General features: G+C 34.1%; 1 protein-coding gene and 1 long non-coding RNA gene across 4 annotated transcripts; one reads left to right on the top strand and one right to left on the bottom strand.

Moving 5' to 3' along the window:
• Positions 1 to 737: 737 nt before the first annotated feature.
• Positions 738 to 1,524, bottom strand: LOC127834956 (uncharacterized). Of its 2 annotated transcripts, none has more exons than XR_008028295.1 (2): positions 1,419 to 1,524; positions 738 to 1,094 (listed from the first exon to the last, which is right to left on the bottom strand). It is a non-coding gene; the product is annotated as an uncharacterized LOC127834956 (long non-coding RNA). The 2 variants fall into 2 exon arrangements; XR_008028294.1 differs by having other exon boundaries at positions 1,319 to 1,507.
• Positions 1,525 to 1,982: 458 nt separating this feature from the next.
• Positions 1,983 to 6,293, top strand: LOC127834944 (low-density lipoprotein receptor-related protein 12-like). 2 transcript variants are annotated; one of them, XM_052361095.1, is made up of 9 exons: positions 1,983 to 2,127; positions 2,559 to 2,748; positions 2,962 to 3,158; positions 3,679 to 3,795; positions 4,547 to 4,681; positions 4,943 to 5,070; positions 5,420 to 5,528; positions 5,786 to 5,908; positions 6,138 to 6,293. In XM_052361095.1, exons 2-9 carry the CDS (start codon positions 2,717 to 2,719, stop codon positions 6,140 to 6,142), a joined length of 846 nt encoding a protein of 281 aa, XP_052217055.1. In that variant the 5' UTR covers positions 1,983 to 2,127; positions 2,559 to 2,716; the 3' UTR covers positions 6,143 to 6,293. The 2 variants fall into 2 exon arrangements, with proteins under 2 accessions (XP_052217055.1, XP_052217047.1); XM_052361087.1 differs by having other exon boundaries at positions 1,984 to 2,127; positions 4,937 to 5,070.
• Positions 6,294 to 20,753: the final 14,460 nt, after the last annotated feature.

The following is a 20,753-nucleotide window of genomic DNA, read 5'->3' as shown; positions in this document are numbered from 1 at the left end:
TGATGTTTTCACTTCATATACACTTATATTTGTTAATGCAGCATCAACATAGTATTACTAAAACAATATCCCGGAAAGAGACAAATAATCCATTTGAATATCAACCGTACTTTCGTTTTGACAACTGACGACATAAATGATTCGATGTACGATGTGAGTCTAAATGTAGTTTTCATGTAGATTCGTTCATACAACACAAAGACACAATTTTGTTTTACGGATCATTTCGGCTTAGAGGATTGGGTGAGTCCTGTAAAATATCGAAAATAATATATATATTATATTTTTTATAAACAACTGGTAGCAAGATGAGTTGTCGATAATTGGTCAGTTACCACATTTTAACTTATTCTTTTGACCTGTTTATTTTGTTCAGCTCAAATCAACAGTGAAAAATGCCCATAATAACACGTTAAGAAAATTCTAGGCAATAAGAGGAACAAACGAAATAACCTAGGTGAACCAATATTTTATTTCCTAAATACATTAGTATAAGAAAATATGACTACACAAAAGAATAGAAGATAAATAAAATACATGTTCGTATTAATCACTTCTATATAAATCATATCTTCATTGCATTTAAACAAATCTCTTCATCCATTACAAGTTCACTTTTCGCGACTATGATATATTAACCAACTACATAACTTTTTTTAATATATGTCGTCCAAAATGTGTCACATCAAATTTACATCATGTTTCAGTATCGTTGTGACAAAACGCGTAACATAATGTCGTTGATATCAATAAGCATTTGTTATTTAAGTTTGCAATTAAAAAACTATTCACTGATATACATCGTCTAAGCTCGCGCCAGGTATTCCCAATCGCTTCAGGTATGTCGAATCGCAATAATGTTAGTTTGTTGTCACATCAACCTTATAATAGTATCGAACCGGCTTAACCTTTTTTTCATTACACTTATATTGCACGTGTATGTTATTGTTTTCTGTGTTTAAATGGCGTTGTACTTAGATGTTATCTTTTGTTTTTGTTTTATAGGTGTGTTTCCACCTAGAGCGGTACACACTTAGCGATGCTTTCTTTTTAAATCTTGTCATCCTCAACGTTTATAACAGGCCTCGTTTTACCTGAAAATAGTAAGCATAGAAGTCCATTTAGTAAGCAGAGTTACTATGTTTAGGCATATTCAAACATAAGTATGTTCATATATGTAAAAAAATGTAAATAATTATTACGATAATATTTGTAAGAGCATAAAACGTTCGATGCATAAAGAGTTTTATTTATACTGTTTTACCATAACGATTTTTTAATATTTTACAAAGTATACAGTTATAAATATGTAGCATACTGTAGAGGCAGTTTGAAAGCACAATGTATGTAATGATTTGCCATATATAAATCGGTATAAGTGAAATGCGGTAACTGCGGTTTTGTGTGAAGTCTCTCACTTTTAAAGCACATGCTCCTCGACTTCCGTGCACCAAGTGTCGATGGTACATGCTTCAGAACGCTTGTAGTACGCTACATCACACATGAAACTCAGACGACTCAAATTGCAAGAAAGTCAAATGAAGATTTTGAAAATGGAACATATTTGTCAATGACGCATTAGGCAATATCTTATCAGCATTTCGAAAAACATTTTAAAGTACTCCTTAAAGAGTGTTTTTATTATTTATAAATTTGAATTAATGATAAGTATAATGTTTGCTGCTAGCCTTTTTTCCACATGATTTAAGGTTTGTTTCAGAAACATTCGGCCACCAAACAGGTTGTAACGGTAGTTTCTACATGTCGATCTTTTTGTGAAAACACTTAAATACGAATGAATCCCATCCGGAACGTACAGTACAGTACGGAATTTACATAAGCATAAACTGAGCAATTAGATCATATGAGCACATTTTCATCAGGCATTTTATTTATATTTTCTGCCACACATTAATGGGTTACAAAATATCGTTCCCCACCATCAATTAAAGATTTTAAGAAAATCGAGGTAAGTTCCTTTAATGTTTTTAAAAACATGGCCACATGTTTGTAACAATAGATAAAACACGACGCTTCCCTCTCTCGGGCATAGTTTACAGACAGGAGCAAACACTATGTTGTGACCCTGCCTTTTCCTATCATTTGTAGCGGTGGTTACGGCAAGCAGTAAGTTCGTGTTTGATTTTATGCACAATACATTTACTTACGCGAAACATTTCCGACTTTGATCGGAGCTCACTTAACTGATATATTAAAATACAATCAAGTGGTCATAGTGTACGACTACAGAATGTACTTTAGGGACAAATCTAAAAACGCATTAAATACATCTATAGTCTCAAAATAATAAAAGAACAATGTACAAAGTTACTTTGACAGTTTTTTTTGTGGAAGATGAAATGTTCGGTTGGAGGTAATAATTTATTCAAGTGCTTCCAATTTGTTAACATATAGTCCCTACGTCACATAATGTATTAAAATGGTCGCCAAACCAATTATTAACATCATTCAACATGCATTTCATAGAAATGTATACCGGTAGGCATCGGAGCAGATTTCATTTTGAAATATAAGCAAAAATGGGACGATTCTTGCAGTCGTATCACGATCTTACCAGTGTGGTAACCAGTCATATTTTACGACCGACAACGGAATCATCCGAAGTCATTCCGGTTACGACGTCGGCCATGATTACGGCAAAAACCTGGACTGCGTGTGGACGATAGAGGCCCCGGAAGGAAACTTTGTACAACTGATGGCTAACGCATTTTACTTGGAAGGAGGCGGGTATATAAAAAATTGTTGATGAACAGCACGTTTAATGTTTTTACAGTGGATGATGGTGAAGTATTAGCTAAAATCCGCTATGATTTGTGATATAGGTAATGGGATATGCACCATGTGTTCCGACGTTGGTCTATGACCGAAACATAGAGAAACATGAGAACTCTCACTTCCCTTTTTATTTTTAATGCCTCATGCAATGATACTTTCATATAGTTTCAGTTGCTCGTACGACTATCTCCAACTGTTTGATGGCGATAGCACGAACGACAATAGCTTGGGCAAATTCTGTGGTAATGTTTTCGCCCCCATCTCTTCGAGACAGCGATTCCTCACTCTCAACTTCGTAACTGATGGGAGCCATGGCTTTCGGGGTTTCGAGTTGTTCTACAACTTCACAGATCACGTGATGCGTAAGACCGAACGGTTTCCACTTACATTACAAAACAATAGCCTAAGGAACGTCCCTTTATTTTATTTTTTCGTTAACTTTTTTTCAATTACTCAAGTCATCGTTAGGAAGTTCAATGAAATGAATCTTCAAAATCTCTTCTCTGAACACCTCTCTGATATGTTAGAATTACTTTTGCGATAATATTTAATTGTCATCGTATCTTGCAAATATGACCAAAGACTAGCTGGAATAAAAACAATGTTTTCGGTATTCATCTAATAGGTTCGTTGTTTTTTTTTAAACTTTATTTTACGCCTTATGGTCTTCAGTTGCATTGATCTATTGAAATATATAAAGCATAAATAAAAGGAGGATACTTTTATGTGTTTTTAATGTCTTCCGATTATCTGTTTTCATAAACAATGCGCATGTTCCGATCTGCCATTAACCCGAATGTTTATGAATTAATAAGACTGCTGGTCCTTCAAAAATGTATGCAACATGCGTAACGGAGTATAAAATGAGTATCCATTCCCAAGGAACGTGCCTGACGGGTCAGTTCTCCTGCAACAACACCAACTGCGTCCCGGGTAGCTACCGGTGTGACGGCCAGGATGATTGCGGGGACGACAGCGACGAGAAAAACTGCCAAACTGGTAAATGGAAGTTATAAAAAAGTCCCAGAATGAGGTAGTTAAAAAACAACAACAGAAAAACCATAAATACACACACGGCTGATCCATGTACGATCATTTCAAAATAATATAAAATATAAACCGTTATTATTTTAACGTAACTGCCATTGGTAAAAAATGGGCAACATATGTTTGTACCGAGTGAGTAATGCATCTTTCAAATGTCTATCGCAATTTAGATAACTTGTTTGCCATTAACCACATGTGATTTGCACGCCCGTATGTTTATTATAATTACGGTATTAAAAAAATAACTAGCAAAATAATTCAAAAAACATAAATCAATATATTCAGGGTATATCAATGATTGTTTTTAAGAATATATGTTTTATTTTAATCATTAATTGATTATTTACCATTTCAACAATCAAACCGCGTATGTTATGTAAGCAACCAGTGTGTAACATAACTCGCTCTTGTATTAAGCGTTCAAAGCATATTAAGTAATCTACCCTAAGTTTAACCATTTTGAAATTAGCTCGATAGCATCAAAATCCTTGTGCTTATAGAGACATTATCTAATCAATTTTTTGGAAGAACCAATAAAGTTCTTGAGAACGCTCCCCGATTAAACCTTGGACCAACTGATCGCAATATTCACGGTATATCAACTACACCATCGAGGCCGTTGTTTCTTACACACTGTCAGAAACACTAAAGATAATAATAAGCTTTTTAAAACAGAGCATGGACTTTTGATGGTTACTTGCAGGATCCACCACTCACGAATTCTGCTCTTTGAGTGAATTTCGATGCGCGAATGGGAATTGCATTTCGAATCGATGGGTTTGCGATGGAGACAACGACTGCCATGACATGTCGGACGAGACCAGATGTGGAGTAAATGGTGAGTGTTTATACGTATAATTCATGTGCTTTTTACAAAAGTACCAACAACACGAATGTCATGGGCAATCTTATGTTTATCCTTTGCTAACACTTAACCCGTGTAATACTTTAGGATAAATTACTAGTATATAACAGGGATGAAAATTAGTGAACAGTACTAGCTTTTGTCGTTTATTTTTAACAACGATCAGACAGTACAAACAGTGACACTATTTTTCTGTCCGATAAATGCACTTTTATTTTTTGCCTACAGTTACAGATGACCGCAGGTGTGGACAAACCAACTTCACAGGAACCACAGGCAACATCAGCAGCCCCAACTTTCCTCTGGATTACCTATCGACGCTCAACTGCACATATCACGTGACTGCGCTTGTGGGAACAACGGTGCGTGTTAGCTTGTCGTATCTTGAGCAATGTTGGTCCAAAACTCCTCATGGCGATCACCACAGCTATTACAAGAGAATTCTTCAATATCTGAAACACATACTATTTTCTTTTATGTTTTTAAAGAGTATAAATTTAGGTTCATAATAATAAAAAAAAACACCTAAATTAAAAAAGTAAAACTAGCAACGGGAAAATTATTGTACCACGTGGCTTGGCTACTATCACGTGGTTAGTTATAATGAAGGGATTTGATATCGAGTTATGCTTGGAATCAGTCTTATCTCTGCGCGGAGGATGTGTGTTACTAGTTACATATTTCAAACTATTTGTAAATGCGTTATTTCAGAGCATTTCGTTCACGTTTGACAGACGATTCAGCATAGAGTCTAGTAGTAACGGTACCTGCAGATACGACAACGTCACCATTTCTGGAATGAACGGTCGACACATAAACGGTATGTACACATCTAAAGTGTTAGCAATATTTATAGAAAAGGTTGAGCGTGTAATGGTATAGTCAATAATACCAATATTTATGCTTTTGTTAAAATAACCAGTGAAATATGTTTAATGTATATGAAACCGAATATTTAATGTTTTAAATGTATTTTTATCAAAGGTTTTTAAAACATTAAAATCTTTTTTTTTCATAATTCAAATGGATCATAAGAAAAGCATTTCTACAATGGATACTTCATTCATTTGATATCAGGTCCTTTCTGTGGAACGAAAGCACCAGCCCCTTTTGAGATCCATGGCGACGCGGCAGATGTTAGGTTTAGAACGGATTATTCAGGCCAATCACAAGGATTTATGTTGACATGGTCGGCTGAAGGTACAAGCTTTTTCCTTACGCCGTTGTAGATATACATTATCTAAAATTCTGGTATTAGTCCATTTACTTTTCTAATATGTGAATTTATAATGGATCACAAAAGCTCTAATGGTCTTAAGAAAGAGGCGTATTGCGACAAATATGTAATTTGTTACTTCCAGAAGTAGTATCGCAGTTTTTTAAATAATATTTAAATTTATGTGTATAAATATAAAATGTCCTATTTCAGGTTGACCGTAAAATGACGCATGACGTTTGTGTTTCTTTGGAAACAAAATTGTCTGAACCATGGACTTGGATTTCGTTTTCTTGCAATTAATGTTCAGGCTTTGAAAAACTTTAAATTATTATTACCAAAGAAAAACAAATACAAACGTATATTGTATGACTTTTGTTTTGCCTAGCTCTTGTTGACCTATTCGAAGGAGAATAACAATTTCTGAAAGTGAACAACTTCACCGTCCGAAAAAAACAATTTACAGCGACACAACTTCGAACCATACTTTTCATACTTTTTAGATAGCATTTTATTGAATCATTTAATTTATGTTTTATAATTATGACAATGTATGCTCATTTCTTTCGTGTAATAGCTTGTGTAATGCAATAGGGTAGTTTTCGTAGAGATAGCCCATTTAACCAACATCAAAGTGATGTCGACAATTGCAGAACATGTATGAAAATCACTGTCATATTGCTGAAAATTTGCGGACAATTTAAGCGGAATTATTTGGAAATACGATATGCAGAAATATAAAAATGTTTGGCTTAATATTAAAGATTTTAGAATTTTGTTTAAAAACGTATGTGTTATTTCTCAAAGCGACAAATTAGTAATTATTGTGTTAATAAGAGAGTATCTGTGTACATGCAACGAATGTAGTATTATTTGATATCTGTGTCGAGACGGATGCTCTCTTAACAATAATTAACAGAGGCTTAAATGAACACTGGTCTCGCACAGACTAATCAAACATTAAGATAAGGCGAAGTTTGATATGAAAAACCTAGTTAACATGGTGTTCGGTCTTAACATCCAATCAGGCAATTTAATATAGGATTTTGGGCAGGTTATACAAACTCTTCTTTGCTTTTACTTCGATGGGTTATTGTTATCAATGAGAGATATTGCCGAACGATTATGCTTTCAAACCTTAAGGTAATGAAACGTGAATTTGCTTCGAAACCTTAGTGCTTGGTAGCCAGAATTAGCAACCAAGAATCAATGCTCCACTTGTTTAACATATTTCAAATACCCATGCATGGGAACCTGAATTTGCTTCTAAGTAAACTGCAATATTTCCCGAATAAGCTTCCGAACCGTTATCCATGCCAATCCGATGTCTTTCAATGATGAATGCATGGTAGTCTAAATTTGCTACGCTTTCAAACCTCATTGCGCAATAGCTTGTATTTTCATCAACCACGTTGTATGGTAGCTTGCATTTGCCTGAATACCTCCTTCAAAAGTAGCCTGTATTTGCTTTAAAACATCACTTCATGTAAGCCTGTTTTGCCTTCAGATCTCATTGCACGACAGTGTTCATTTTGCATAGTAGCATCTTCATTATTTGCTTCCAACCCTCATTACATGTTGGTTGGAATTTGCTTCCAAGATTAATTGCATCGAAACCTGTGTTTTTCTCTAGGCCTTATCGAATGGTAACCTGTATTGCTTTCAAGTCTAAAAGCCTCACTGAATGGTAGCCTGTAATTGCTTTCAATCCTAACGCATGGTAGCCTGTAATTGCTTTCAAGACTCGTTTCATGGAAGCCCGTATTTGCTTCCGAGAATCACTGCATGGCAGACAGTATTTGCTTTCAATCATAATCGCATGCCATCAGGTATTGTCTTTCAATAATCATTTTATTGTAGCCTGTATTTTTCTTTCAAACCTCATCGAACGGTAGCCTATTTATGCCTCAAACATGATTGCATGGTGGCCTGTATGTGCTCCCAAACCTCATTGCATGGTAGCCTGTATGTGCCTGTCTGTTCCTGCTTGTATAACCAGAATTAGTGCTGCAGCGAATCCAAAATTTAAATCGGATCCGGATTCGAATCCAAAGGCCCGGATATCGAAAATTGGTTCGAATCCTAATTTGAAAGTAAAAATATGCAAAATAAATTATGATTTATATTGCTATAACCAAAATTATGTTTTGAAACACCAGAAAAAAAGTAATTAACTTGTATTATTATTATAAACTTCATTACCCCAAACACTTAAACGGAGAACAATAATCAAGTTACAGTTTAAGAAGCCTCAAAAACCTTTAAAATAAACAAAAAACCTGCAATATTACTAGATAAAATTTGCTTCACAAATCAAAAGTCTTGACAAATTACATGTGTCTTAAAGTACCTCAAAAATACTGAAAAAATAAGTTCCTGTATCTCAAAAAATCTCAAAAAATTAACAAGTTTTTGAATTTCAAAAAAACTTAGTTCTTATAACATTATACTTAATATAATACATTATACAAAGTTCCTGTAGCTTCAGGGTTTTTCAATGAACAACCAATTCTTGCATTAAGATTCAAACTGATTACAAGGAGAACCTTACATACTTTGCAAATGGCGTTTGCTTTGTCAAATTCTGTTGAATTAGTATGCTGATAAAACTCGAAATGCTTTCACACCGAGGATTTTAATTGTTTAGGTGCATCGTGAATTTTCTTCTGCGCCATATTGCACCATCGAAAACGAAAGTAGACTGTTTAGTACCATGTTTTTGTCGGAAAAGTAGCGATAATCGTGACAAACTACGTACCAGTCAGCCTTTCAAACAGAAAGAAACAATTTAACGAAAAGTATTAGGGAGAAAAATACAATTACCGCAAAGGAAAGATTAAACTCAAATAAGATCCGGATTCGAAACCGATTTTACCAATCACGGTTATATCCGCGAATCCTTGTTTGGATCCACGAATCTCGGATATTTCGGATTTCCGTTGCAGAATACACGGTATCACAAATATAATTCCGAACCTTATCGAATATTAATAGGCATTTGCTTAGAACCGTCAGTTCGTAAAAGTCTGAATTCCTTTGTAAACCTATAGCTTGTACGTCTGATTTGTTTGCTACGCTAAATGTTTTGCAATCTCAATTTGCTTCCTTCCATCTTAACTTGGTGGTTTTAATTTATAAATATACATGTATCTTGCATAGGCAAATATAATGTTACAAATGCAATAAAATCATGTTTTTATACTAAAATGATCCCAAACGTCACTGACAAGTGTTAAATAATTCGAACTGGTATAAAAGCATAATATTGTATAAATGTGTGGATCTGTTTCAATGAATTACAGAATTGTTTGGACACGTGGTTTGAGCGTTATTGTTTTTCACGTCGGCTAAAAATCGTAACTGCATCTTAAAGAACTACATAATTGTTTTAATATTGTTATTACAAGCATTTTGAATCAACAATCGCCTATATTTTAACAGAACGTTTGCCAAAATATTTGCCAAAAATTGTGTTCATTTTTAACATGTTGACTGTCAAAGCATTAACAGTAACAAATAATTATCTTACATTTTAAAGGTGTTGCGATGACTGTAACAGTGTTCCGATCAGTAAGTGCACTTATTAAAAAAATATCAGACGCAGACTTGCTTAACCCTACTTATTAAAGGGGCCGTCCAACAGATGTTGGCATGTATTGAAGCTTGTCATTAAATGCTTTATATTGATAAATTTAAACATTTGAACTAAAAATCTCCAGTAAAAAAACAAGAATACAATTTAAAAAAAGGAAAACAATTAACCCTCAACAGGGCTCGAACTACTGACCCCTGGAATCCTGGAGTCCTGGAGTAAAAAGCCTCCCGCCTTGACCACTCGACCATCCACGCTCATGTTAAAAAGGATGTATTTTTTAACTTTATAAGCAATCCTCACAGTTTCCCAAAATATCGTTTCGCGTCGATACGACGCTTTATCTGTTGGACGGCCCCTTAAACGACTTATATATAGAAATCGACAATGATTTTCTTTAATGATTATCTTTACTGGTATCTTGTTGGCGTCGCCCTGGAGGGCGGCGACTAGTATGTAATAGATTTTTTTTTTCGCTAATGTGAGGAGAAGTTATTTTACGGATCAATGTATATTAAAAAAATTAAGAATATCTTGCATAGTGGTGATTTTTTTGTGTAAATTAGTGTAAATAAGTACTGCATGTGTGCCTATTATATTTATTACAACATTTATTGCCAATAATGCAAAGCTAATTTTTTTAATTAATAACTGATCCACAACTTATCACAGGGGAAAGATCACAGGGACTGGGCAAATACGCAAAACTTTCTGGTTTTGTATAAAAACAAATGATGTTTAATGGAATTACCATTTTTATTCATTTGCGTCTTAATATTAAATCACCTAAACTTGTTTTATTAGAAGCACAGCCCCATTAATATTTTTTATTTAGTACTGCCCTTGGAATTTTTTCACGTCATTATGGATTTTTGTTACGTCATACGACCGACTTTCCCAGTTGTAATCTACATGCATAGGTCATTGGGTTTATAACGTTCCATTTTATTTATATTTTGTCTCTGAAAGGCGTTTCTTGTTTGATTTAATTATTTTTAATTTGTTTAGCAGTCACATAAACAACCAAGCTATGTAATATGGAATTTTTACACCCATTATTGCTGCTTCTTCCTGTATTTGCGCGATGATTATCTGAGATATTAACTATATGATTCTATATTCTCAAATCTTTTCTATAAAGAAGGAATGTAGTTGACAACTGTTAATAGTTTTATTTGATCGTTCTTCAAAAAGTTGTAATTCTGTTACTCTTGTATCTTCAATGCAATTGAGTAATTAAATGGTAATTAAATTGAATGCGTTTTAATTCCCTTTTATTATTGTTCAATTTGAGTTACAATGCTATGACGTTAAATTTTATTTACACTTAAATGTATTATGAATATTGCTGGGCCAAGTGTGAGGTTGAGCGCTCTATAACCAGGTTTAAACCCCCAATGCTTTGCATTGACCGTTCCAAGGCGGTGACCCAAGCTTTATTCATATTTTGTGTTTATGTTGGTTTGTATTGTGCTGTATTGTGCTGTTTTGTACTGTTTGGGCAATCGGTCACTTGCCTTAAATAAAGGACCAACTAATTGTTTTTAATGAAAATTCAATACTGCCCCAGCAGCTGGAGTTTCACTTCTTTATTTTGTATAAAAACAAAACATAATCAAAATATATTTAATTTGTGTTTTTTTTTATTTGCTTATTTAGTGGAGAATCAATGTAGTACGATATTTGACGACCTATCGCGCAAGCAAGTTTATTGGAAGGCGTAGTAGTAGTACGAAAACGTACAATGTATTAGTTTATTAATAGACATATAATAACGATCGCTATACACAAATTCACCAAATAGCAGTACATAAGTGAATGTCAGCCGGAATAGCTCAGTTGGGAGAGCGTTAGACTGAAGTTGTTTACAGTCATCTAAAGGCCCCCGGTTCAATCCTGGGTTCCGACACGAACGGAACAGTTCGGCGGCTGACAATTTTTTCAGTCAGGTTAATAAATATAATAAAGCTTTATTTTATGTAGACATTTTAAAATTCATTTTACTACAAGTGGACATTTTATTAAAATTAATGGATACAACGTGGTGACAACGTTAATTTAAATTTCTTACATCACTTATATATCTTATAAAAAATACACGTGTTTTTTATATTAACAAATAAATGCAAACAACATATCTATTATCCATGTATTTTAATGGTTGTCTATCATATGCCTATCCCTACCACATACAGAGCGCGAAGCGCGACACGTATTATTGATTGTAACAATGAGTTGCGATAAGGGAGCAGCCGCTTATCAAGGAGGAGCTGTGTCCCAGCAACCCGTTTCCCTAGAGTCAAGCACTCCTCGGAGTTTTTTTTTAAGAACCACATATAGAGCGCGAAGCGCGACACGTATTACTATCCAGGTGGTATGGGCCCTTTAGCAGTATCCGACCATTACGTCCATAGTTATCTTTCTTAGAATTTGAGAAATTTTGAAATCCTTGTTCGAAGTCCAAAATTTTCATCCGAATGTTCCCAAACTTTCACAGGTTTTTTTATCAATGAGGACCCAACCCAAACTCTTTATGAGCAATATCGGACCATAAGTACAGAATTATGTCTCTTTGAATTTAAAAAATGAAAGAGAAAAACTGCTTCGTTAGGTGATTATGTCAACATTTTTCATCAGATTCTTTCCAAACTTACAGTGTCTTCATATCAATGAGCATTTTTACCTCATTTAAAATGAGAAACATCGGGACAATAAGTCCAGATTTTTTCTCTATTAAATTTGACAAAATAAACAATTTCCACTTGTTTAAACGATTTCAAAACTTTCGTCTGAATCTTTCCAAACTTGTTAAGTGTTTTTATATCAGTATTACTCGAACCCTATTGAAAATGATGAATATCGGAGCAATAAATCTATTATGATCTTTTACTGAATTTCAAAGTATTGTGAAATGCAGCCTCTTTATACAATTAACAGTTTTCATTCATTTTTTTTTCAAACTTTTACAGTGTTTTCATATCAGTGAGTACTCAACCCCTATCGTAAATGAGCAACGTAAGAATAAGTTCAGAATCATCTCCCCTTGAAGTTGAGAAAAATATAAAATTACGCTTACAAGATGAAGCAGATTTTTTAAAACCTACTCAGTTTTGTTCCATTAACGAAAACTGCACACGGGTACCAGTAAAAAAAAGGAAACCAATGTAAATAAAATGAACTATGAAATATTTGGGAGTTACAACACAAAATCATAAATAATGGTTATTTGGGGGTTATAACACAACATCATAAATAATGGTTATTTGGGGGTTAAAACACAAAATCATAGACAATCGTTATACCAGTATATTTTTCTATTTTGTTTAAAATAATCGGCCAAGATATTAATATTTACAGTAGAAAAAAAAAATCGTTCCATGTAACTTCATTGAGTGCCTTTTACAATGAGATTCCCGACGCCTTTTGATGCTTTGCATCAAAACTTATCTTGTCTTTTACTACTTTACACCCAATATGATTTCGAGTATTGAAATCTGAAGAATTAGTCATGAACTGTACAAACATCGTCCAAAATGCTGTACACGTTTCCTGATAAAAAAAATGAAAACAGCAATTGTCATGTTTGTATTTTACGATGATTTGGTCCTCATTAATTCTCGCTTAAAATCCGACATTGTCCACAAGGAAAACCAGGAATATAGAGAATACATGGTTGTTACCGAGATGGAGAAAGTTTATCCTGTGAGGCTTAGAAAAAGAAAATAGGGCGAGCTTAAGCGAGTCCTATTTTTATGTTTCGGACCGAACCGGATAAACTTTCTCCATCTCGGCACCAACCATTTATTCGATTTATCCTGCTTCATTTTAATTTGTGTCTTTAACACATTTTATCAATGGCAAATGATTAATCGACATAACACAATAATTATTCAAGTCGGGCCTTCAACATGTAACAACATTCCTTTCGACCAAATAACTACAGATTGTGACACGTAAAAAATAGTTCCACATCAAACTGTTCTTTTTAATAATTTCCTATGGGAAATATTAAAAGATATGAAAAATTAATTCAGAGTATATGTTTATTGCTAGAAATTGAAAAATAATCAACATCAAAACAAAAACTCAATTTTTGTTCAAGTTCAAGGTTGTTGACTGAAACAAGTGTCTGTTAGTGTAAAAACGGATGAACAGTGAGTTGCAGTAAATTTTACACTTCACGTGAATTATTTCATGTTAACTGAAAAATTGTGGATATTAATAGTTGCGCCTGCAAATAAGTTTTGGACGCTTTGATTGATTCGTCCATCCATGTTTACGGAGACGTTTGAAGCTGCTGTCACGGTGGGAGTCCCAGAAGATGGCAGATTTGAGACGTGTACTGGACGAACATGTGGGTCAGTTGCTTCGGGGAGAAATGAAGTTTCCTGTTGTTGGAGATGCAGTGATTCTTGAACATCAGATGATGTACAATTTTTTGTGATGGTCGTCATGCGTTCATGTTTCATCATTTTATTGTTGGTTTTATTTAAAATTTCTGAAATTTGGCGATGTTTTGTTTCTGACAGTGAAGAGTGATTCAGGACAGATTGCATGTTTTTATCTCCAGATTATATGTGAATAATGTCCGTCGGTGCTATACCATTGTCCCTAAGTTTTGAGATTTATGTCTTCCCTGTTGCATGGTTCGTAAGTTTCTTGTTTTTGTCAAAACCAGCCTCTTCGCACATATCTTTCAATAATTTTCCAAGTTTTTTTTCTCCTACTCTATTTTTTGTGAACCATTTGTCATCTTCATTGGTGGAAGGAATTGCTCTAAGGGCCAAATAAAATGGATCTTCAGGATTCAAAACTTCTTCAGGTCTTTTAATAGCATAAAGTTTGTACATGTTCACAGGGCATCTCTGTGGGTCGCTGGTCGCCCAAACTTTAGGCCTTACTTTTCGGATATCGGACACAATATCGCCTGTGCGAGTTTTTGTCTGCTTTTCATTAATTTGAAGGTATTCAACCACATTTGAATCTTTCTAAAGAGTTACATCACCCCATCTGTAAGTGAAAATTGTTTCCTGACAAATAAGGTAACCTTGTATAAATTTAGTTTAAAACAGTATGACTAAACACTGAAAACCTGTGAAAACCCGGACCAAAACAAACTTTGCATCTGTTTTCAGGTCGTATTTGTAGGTGTTCGCTTAAACATAATGTTTAAAACTTTTAAAGTGATAAATAATAAAAAAAAAAAATTTAGTATGTACCGGGTATGTTGGCTCTTGTTAGTTTTATGTGTTTAATTACTTGCAATCATTTAAATTATGTTTTTAATGGTTCAACTTCAGGGCCTTTTCCCTGTTTTTGTGAAGTGGCCTTGTCCCCCTCATTTTGTGAAAAAAATGAGTCGCAAACTGTTGAAAATTGTGAAAAAAATGAGTCGCGTACTTTCTAAAATTGTGAAAATTTGAGCCACAAACTTCTTGAAATTGTGAACATTTTAGTCGCAAACTTCTTGAAATTGTGAAAATTTTAGTCGCGAATTTCCCAAAAATGTGAAATTTGACAAGCAAATTTCCCAAAATTGGGAAAATTTGCCATTCTCACAGAAGGAAAAAAAGCCCTGAACTCTTGTTATAATAATCATGTATTCACTGCAATTATTTTGTGTTTTCAAGTTGTCAATATTATATTGATTTAGGTTCAAGCCAAAGAGCTGCATAGGGAAACTATCTAAATGTTACATTTATATAAAAATAAAAATAATAATAATTAATTGGGATTTTTTACAGCATTTGGGATAATTGTGGGTTTTTTTATGAAGAAAGTTCCATTTTCTGGTACTTTATAAAAGAATGATAGCTTAATTGCTGGATATTGTGATCATGCTACATCTGATAGTTATTGCTGATATATTTAATACTTATTGCAAAGCAATTAAATTGTAAAATCAGTTCTGTAGTTCAATGGAGAACAACCTGTCTTCATAAAGATAGGGATATCTGAGTTCAAGTCTCAGCAGAAAGTTTACACTTGACTCTGCAAAAAGACAGTTCAATATAATATTTGATTAACAAGTGTCTGTTTTGGGCATAATTACCTCAAATTATAATTCTCCGTAGTTCCTCGTAATCCAAGTGAAACACAATTGTTGAACCACAATGTGTTTAATAAAGCCTTTGGCGATGTACCGCCCAGAATCCCACGGTCATAGAGTATGTCGATTCCCTCGTCACTTATTGGATCTGTGGCATTTGGATTGTTTCCCTTTCCCATTTTTTTAGAGTTTTTTGTTTTTGCCTTTAAAGCATCCCTTGTCAGCTGAAAGTGATTGGTGTTGGTTTCTTGCATTATTTGCACAGGATATTTGTTGCGTTTGAGTTTCCGGTCGATGCTTGAGATCATGTTTCTTATTGTGCTTGGTTCATATTCCGAACCATCACATTTTCTAACTGAAAGAACATAATTTGCCAAGTATTCATCCAACATATCCGGGCCTATGTCATGTATTTCCCTTTTTTCTTGTCTTGTCAATAAGAATCTTTGAACTTGTTTACATCAATCATTGTTTTCTTTAGAGTGTTCTTGTTGTCCGCTTGACATATTTGTTGTTTTACTTCATCATTTGTTAGTTGTTTAAAACAGTCCTTTACATTGAGGGTTGAGGGCTTGTTAACTGGAGAGGTATTTATCTGATCAATTTCGGAGGGCTCATTGCAGTCAAAGTCATTAAAATCAATGCCATACATTGTTTGAAAATCAGATAGACTTATTTCAGTGACATTTGTTTTCAAGTTTTCAACATTGTTAAGACCTACACTTTCAATGTTCACCATGCCTGTAGAGTTTTCCTTATTGATTTCATCCTTCATGTTATTATCAACATCTTGTTCCTTATTTTTGACAGTTGCATCTTTATTTTCTTCACTTTTAGCCATTAAACCTTCCCAAATTACATAAAAAAAACATTTGATCAATATAGTCCGACATTTTTCCATTCAAATATAGTGTTATTTTATTTAATTTAAATTTTAATGATATTTCTTTGAAAAAAATTGCTGACGACTGAAATAGTATAGTGTGTGTATTAGTGGAGTGTAACCTTTCTATTTATATAAAGAAACGCCGTATATTAAGGGTTATGTGTAAATAAATTTAAAGGCAAAATTGATTACTTTATTGCCATATGTTTGCTTAAATTTTACGCATTTATTACTTTTAAGATCATTTTGTTTTTACAAAACTATTTGCAAGAACTTCGCATGTACATTTTGTAAAAGGTCAAAAACTATAACGTTTTAATCGTCGCGTAGGAATACGTTATACGGTTAGATCGCGGTCACGTGAGGTACTGCCGGAGATCAACTAGTTTATCCGACCCTGCTTTATTCGGTCAATGTTTGCAACAGAGGCAGGATAAATCGAGTTTCAAGCCTATTAAGATAATAACGGCATATCAGAAATTCTATAATGTAATTGTAGAGTTTGTTTGTTTAGGTCTTGTTACCGAATGTCACCGTTTCAACTCCGCTATGTCCGTGTACATCGTGTTGCCTGTTTCTATAAATTGTATCCAATGTCTTGAGTTATAAAATATATTAGTTTGTCTTTTTTGTATAATGCATGAAATAGAAAAAGAAGAAACACAATATCTTATTTGCATTCAAAATCTCTCTTAACCTCGGTGCTGTTATTCTTGCAAGAAGTATCGGTATACAGAAAGTTATTTGATGATACACATGTTCTTGGCAAAGCGAACTTTTACACATAATTACGACCAAACAAATATTTGCTCCATACTCAAATTATTCTCGAATAGGAACGAACTTAAATGAAATGTTAATTTTTAGTCTCGAACTGTACAAGAAAATGTTAGTCGCTTTGAATTGAATGCAGTGAGCTGTCGAGAGTACGAGATACGGCGATATCCACATATCCGTTTCAATCATGAACGGTATTTGTTAACCTAATTAAGCATTGGTATGATTATCAACGGAATATTAATGAGGACCAGGTTAAACCTTTAGAATAAATACAATTATATTGTGTAAGCAAATTGTTGCAAGTATGAGGTACGGTGACACTCCGCTGTCTTTATAGTTGTTGACATGCTATTAATCGATCAATGTACATGTAATAAGTTTTACGCTTACTTCTTCTACATTACTATCAGTTGTTCGATAAACTTGCCCCCCCCCCACAACAATAAACCGAGAGCGCGATTTTTATATAATCAGATGAGAGCAAAATTTCCATATAAATTGAACATTTCTGACAACCGCATTCAATGTTTATCATTTACTTATGTTAGTTATTGCTGCAAACTACTAATGACTTTTGTCAATGCTTTGTTTCTTACGTCACTCGTTGCAGTCATGCAGAGATTAGTTCTGCAGCCAGGTCTGCCATTATGCTTACTTTAAACACTGGATCGTTAATTATCTTGGCAAACCAGCCCCAGCCAGCATACCCAACAAGTTCAATAAAGTAAACGTTATTTGTAACGTGAAGAATCTGCGCATGTTACGTGCACGGGTAACACTAAGACGTTTTAACTTTTTTGAAACAAAAAAAAACACACAACACCATCGTCAAAATATCTTAACCGAACAGTTTTGAGGCTAAGTTTTCTACTAAAACAGCATTGTTGTGTACTAAATATATGCAAACAAACCATTCAGCGGAAGCAAACTTTTATTGCTGAAGACCAGACGTCTTGTTAAAACGACATGTTCTGTAATTGACTGATACGGTTACATCAACGTATTTTACATAATAAACAAACACTTTGCGCGGCGTCAGTGTACAGAAGCACATGGTTTGGTGTGTCAGTACATTATTTAAAAAATGTTCAAATATGAGTATCTCAATACATATATATACTGTATAAATATGAGTGTGTCAATACATTAATATGTGCAATAAATCATCGTCATCATCATCATTCACTTTGACCGTTGCGGGAGGGGGGGGGGGGCAATGAGGGACGACGACACAGACATCCTCCGCCAGTCAGATCTGATATTGGTTGCAGAGTAACTCATCCAAGGGAATAGACATCCAATCTCTCACGTTGCCCATTCAGCTGGAGCACGGTCTTTCACCGACAGTCGTATCTGGTGACAAACCAAATCAAGCAAACTTTCTTCGATTGAAAGTCGCCAGGAGATGCTTTTGTTGACAAACCCATGTTTCAGTCATGTTCCGGACGTACTCGTTGGTCGTGTGTTCCATGTAGGAGATGCGTATCAGTCTTCGGAGGCACTTATGTGCAAAGGTCTGTACCCTCCTTTTTGTGTCCGAATGAAGCCTCCAGGTTTCACAGCCGTACAGTAGGATGCAGACTATGGGGGACCTGATGTGTCATTTCGTTGTGGGGAAGCTGATAGAGCTGCTCGTCTAAAACCTGCCCCGTCGGGCTTTCGCTGCGGTCGCCTTGACAATTCCTACTGGAACCATCCTATGACATTTATGACAAACTTAACGTTTTTATAGTTAATAGAGAATACATAATTTGCGACACAATCTCATTCTCGAATAAATTATAAAATATCTTACCTGTTTTGAAACGCGTAATCATTTTAAGGGGCAATAACTTATTCCGACGCACAGAAGCTTAAAAACGCGATTAAAGTATGTTACGAATAACCTTTCACATATAAAGTTTCTTTTTACATTTTGAAATGTTTGCGCGAATACAGTATACAGTTTTTCCATCCAATGACATCCATCTGTTCCCAATCCGTTTGTTTTGATATTGGTGGGAAATTGCGTTTCAACATGACAATAGCATATAGAATTCATACCCACCTGAATTTGGCGCTGCCAGTCAATATAATTGCGTATACAGTTACTTTAGTATATAATATGGTTGCTTGAATAAATTGTCGCATAAAACAAATTGACTACTTCTTGTACTTCTGGTTAGGATTACTATGTCTTCTGCAGTAAAGTAATTTACTGTGTTGCTTCCCTTTATTAACACGTTCTCTTTTATCTAATACTAACTTGCTATCTAAAGCATTCAATATATATCATTATCTCACCACTATATTTATTATCCGTTAAAAATGCAAACACAAATAAACTTATTTTTAACAAGTTGATTTGTTTACATCTGTATACTGCTAGTATCTTATAGGTTCGCATGGAATGGTACTTTAAATGTTAAAAAGTTCTAAAACTACAGTGTGTGTCCTTGCTTACATAATTTTGATCATATGTTTTTCATAACAATATTATTTGAAAGATTGTCTAAATAAAAGATTAGCAGCTAATTCAGAAATTTCTGTCTTATTTTATTAGAATCAGAAGGTAAAATTGAAATTCATAATACAAAATGATAATGCTATTACTTGGCGTAAATAATATACACTAAATATATCTCTATATTTTTTTCAATTTAAACTGGTTTAAATACAGGTTAATAAAACACGAGTATTCATTTATCGACACCAACGCCATCACAGCACATGTAATATTAGTTTAATATTCTTAAACTGCAGATTATATAGATATCGTATTGAAATATAATACATTCAGTTTTCCTATTTGTTAATTAGAAACCGTATACTTCTATGGAATGCATGCCGATGCCAAGACACTAGTGGCTTAGAAGGACTTCTGGTGTATGACTCTATTATAAATCCATCAAACAGAGACTGTCTTAGAATGTTTAAATGACCTCAAGCAATGATGCCCTAAACAAACCCCGTATCGTGGACGCGTGTCGCATGTCATTCTTCCAGTAATACACGGTCCGCGGAACAGACATCTCGTTACTATGGAAACGCGTGTCTGCATTCTGCATTACAAAACGATGCAATAAATTAGTGTTGCTAAATATCGATTGAGCGGAAAGGTTGTTTATTTTCAATATTATTTTTTAAATGCATCACGTAAACAATGACCGAAAAGTTATCAAACATATCACAACATATTGCAAAATAGCAATAATAACGCGAGAAGGCAACCATTGCAAGACAAAGATGATAAAGGTACCCGCTTAAGCTTAACTAATCCTTTATATAACGCATCACATAACTTTATTTTCTTTATTTTAACATGGTTAGCATCAGTTATCATTTCTCGAGTTCTTATTATAATGATTATGAATATTCTGGAATACAATTAACAGAAATACAATGTTCCAAAAATGTTTGAAGATGTTTGAAAAACCAAAAATGATCGTGATTACAGAAACGCCGCTGCAATATATTGTACAAATAAATTAGAAAACGATACATTTTGTGAGAAGTGATGTTCCTATTAATATGTATAACGTA

The sequence above is a fragment of the Dreissena polymorpha genome, chromosome 1 (assembly GCF_020536995.1).
Source record: "Dreissena polymorpha isolate Duluth1 chromosome 1, UMN_Dpol_1.0, whole genome shotgun sequence".
NCBI lineage: Eukaryota > Metazoa > Mollusca > Bivalvia > Myida > Dreissenidae > Dreissena > Dreissena polymorpha.
The sequence above is the reverse complement of the archived record's forward strand: the minus strand, read 5'-3'. Positions and strand labels throughout refer to the sequence as shown.

Bases quoted from the DNA above. Each gene is read 5' to 3' on its own strand.
- LOC127834944 (XM_052361087.1), top strand. From the start codon at position 2,717: ATGGCTAACGCATTTTACTTGGAAGGAGGCGG. The intron at 3,796-4,546 runs GTAAATGGAAGT...GGTTACTTGCAG, and splicing joins CGAGAAAAACTGCCAAACTG to GATCCACCACTCACGAATTC. The intron at 5,071-5,419 runs GTGCGTGTTAGC...GCGTTATTTCAG, and splicing joins CTGCGCTTGTGGGAACAACG to AGCATTTCGTTCACGTTTGA.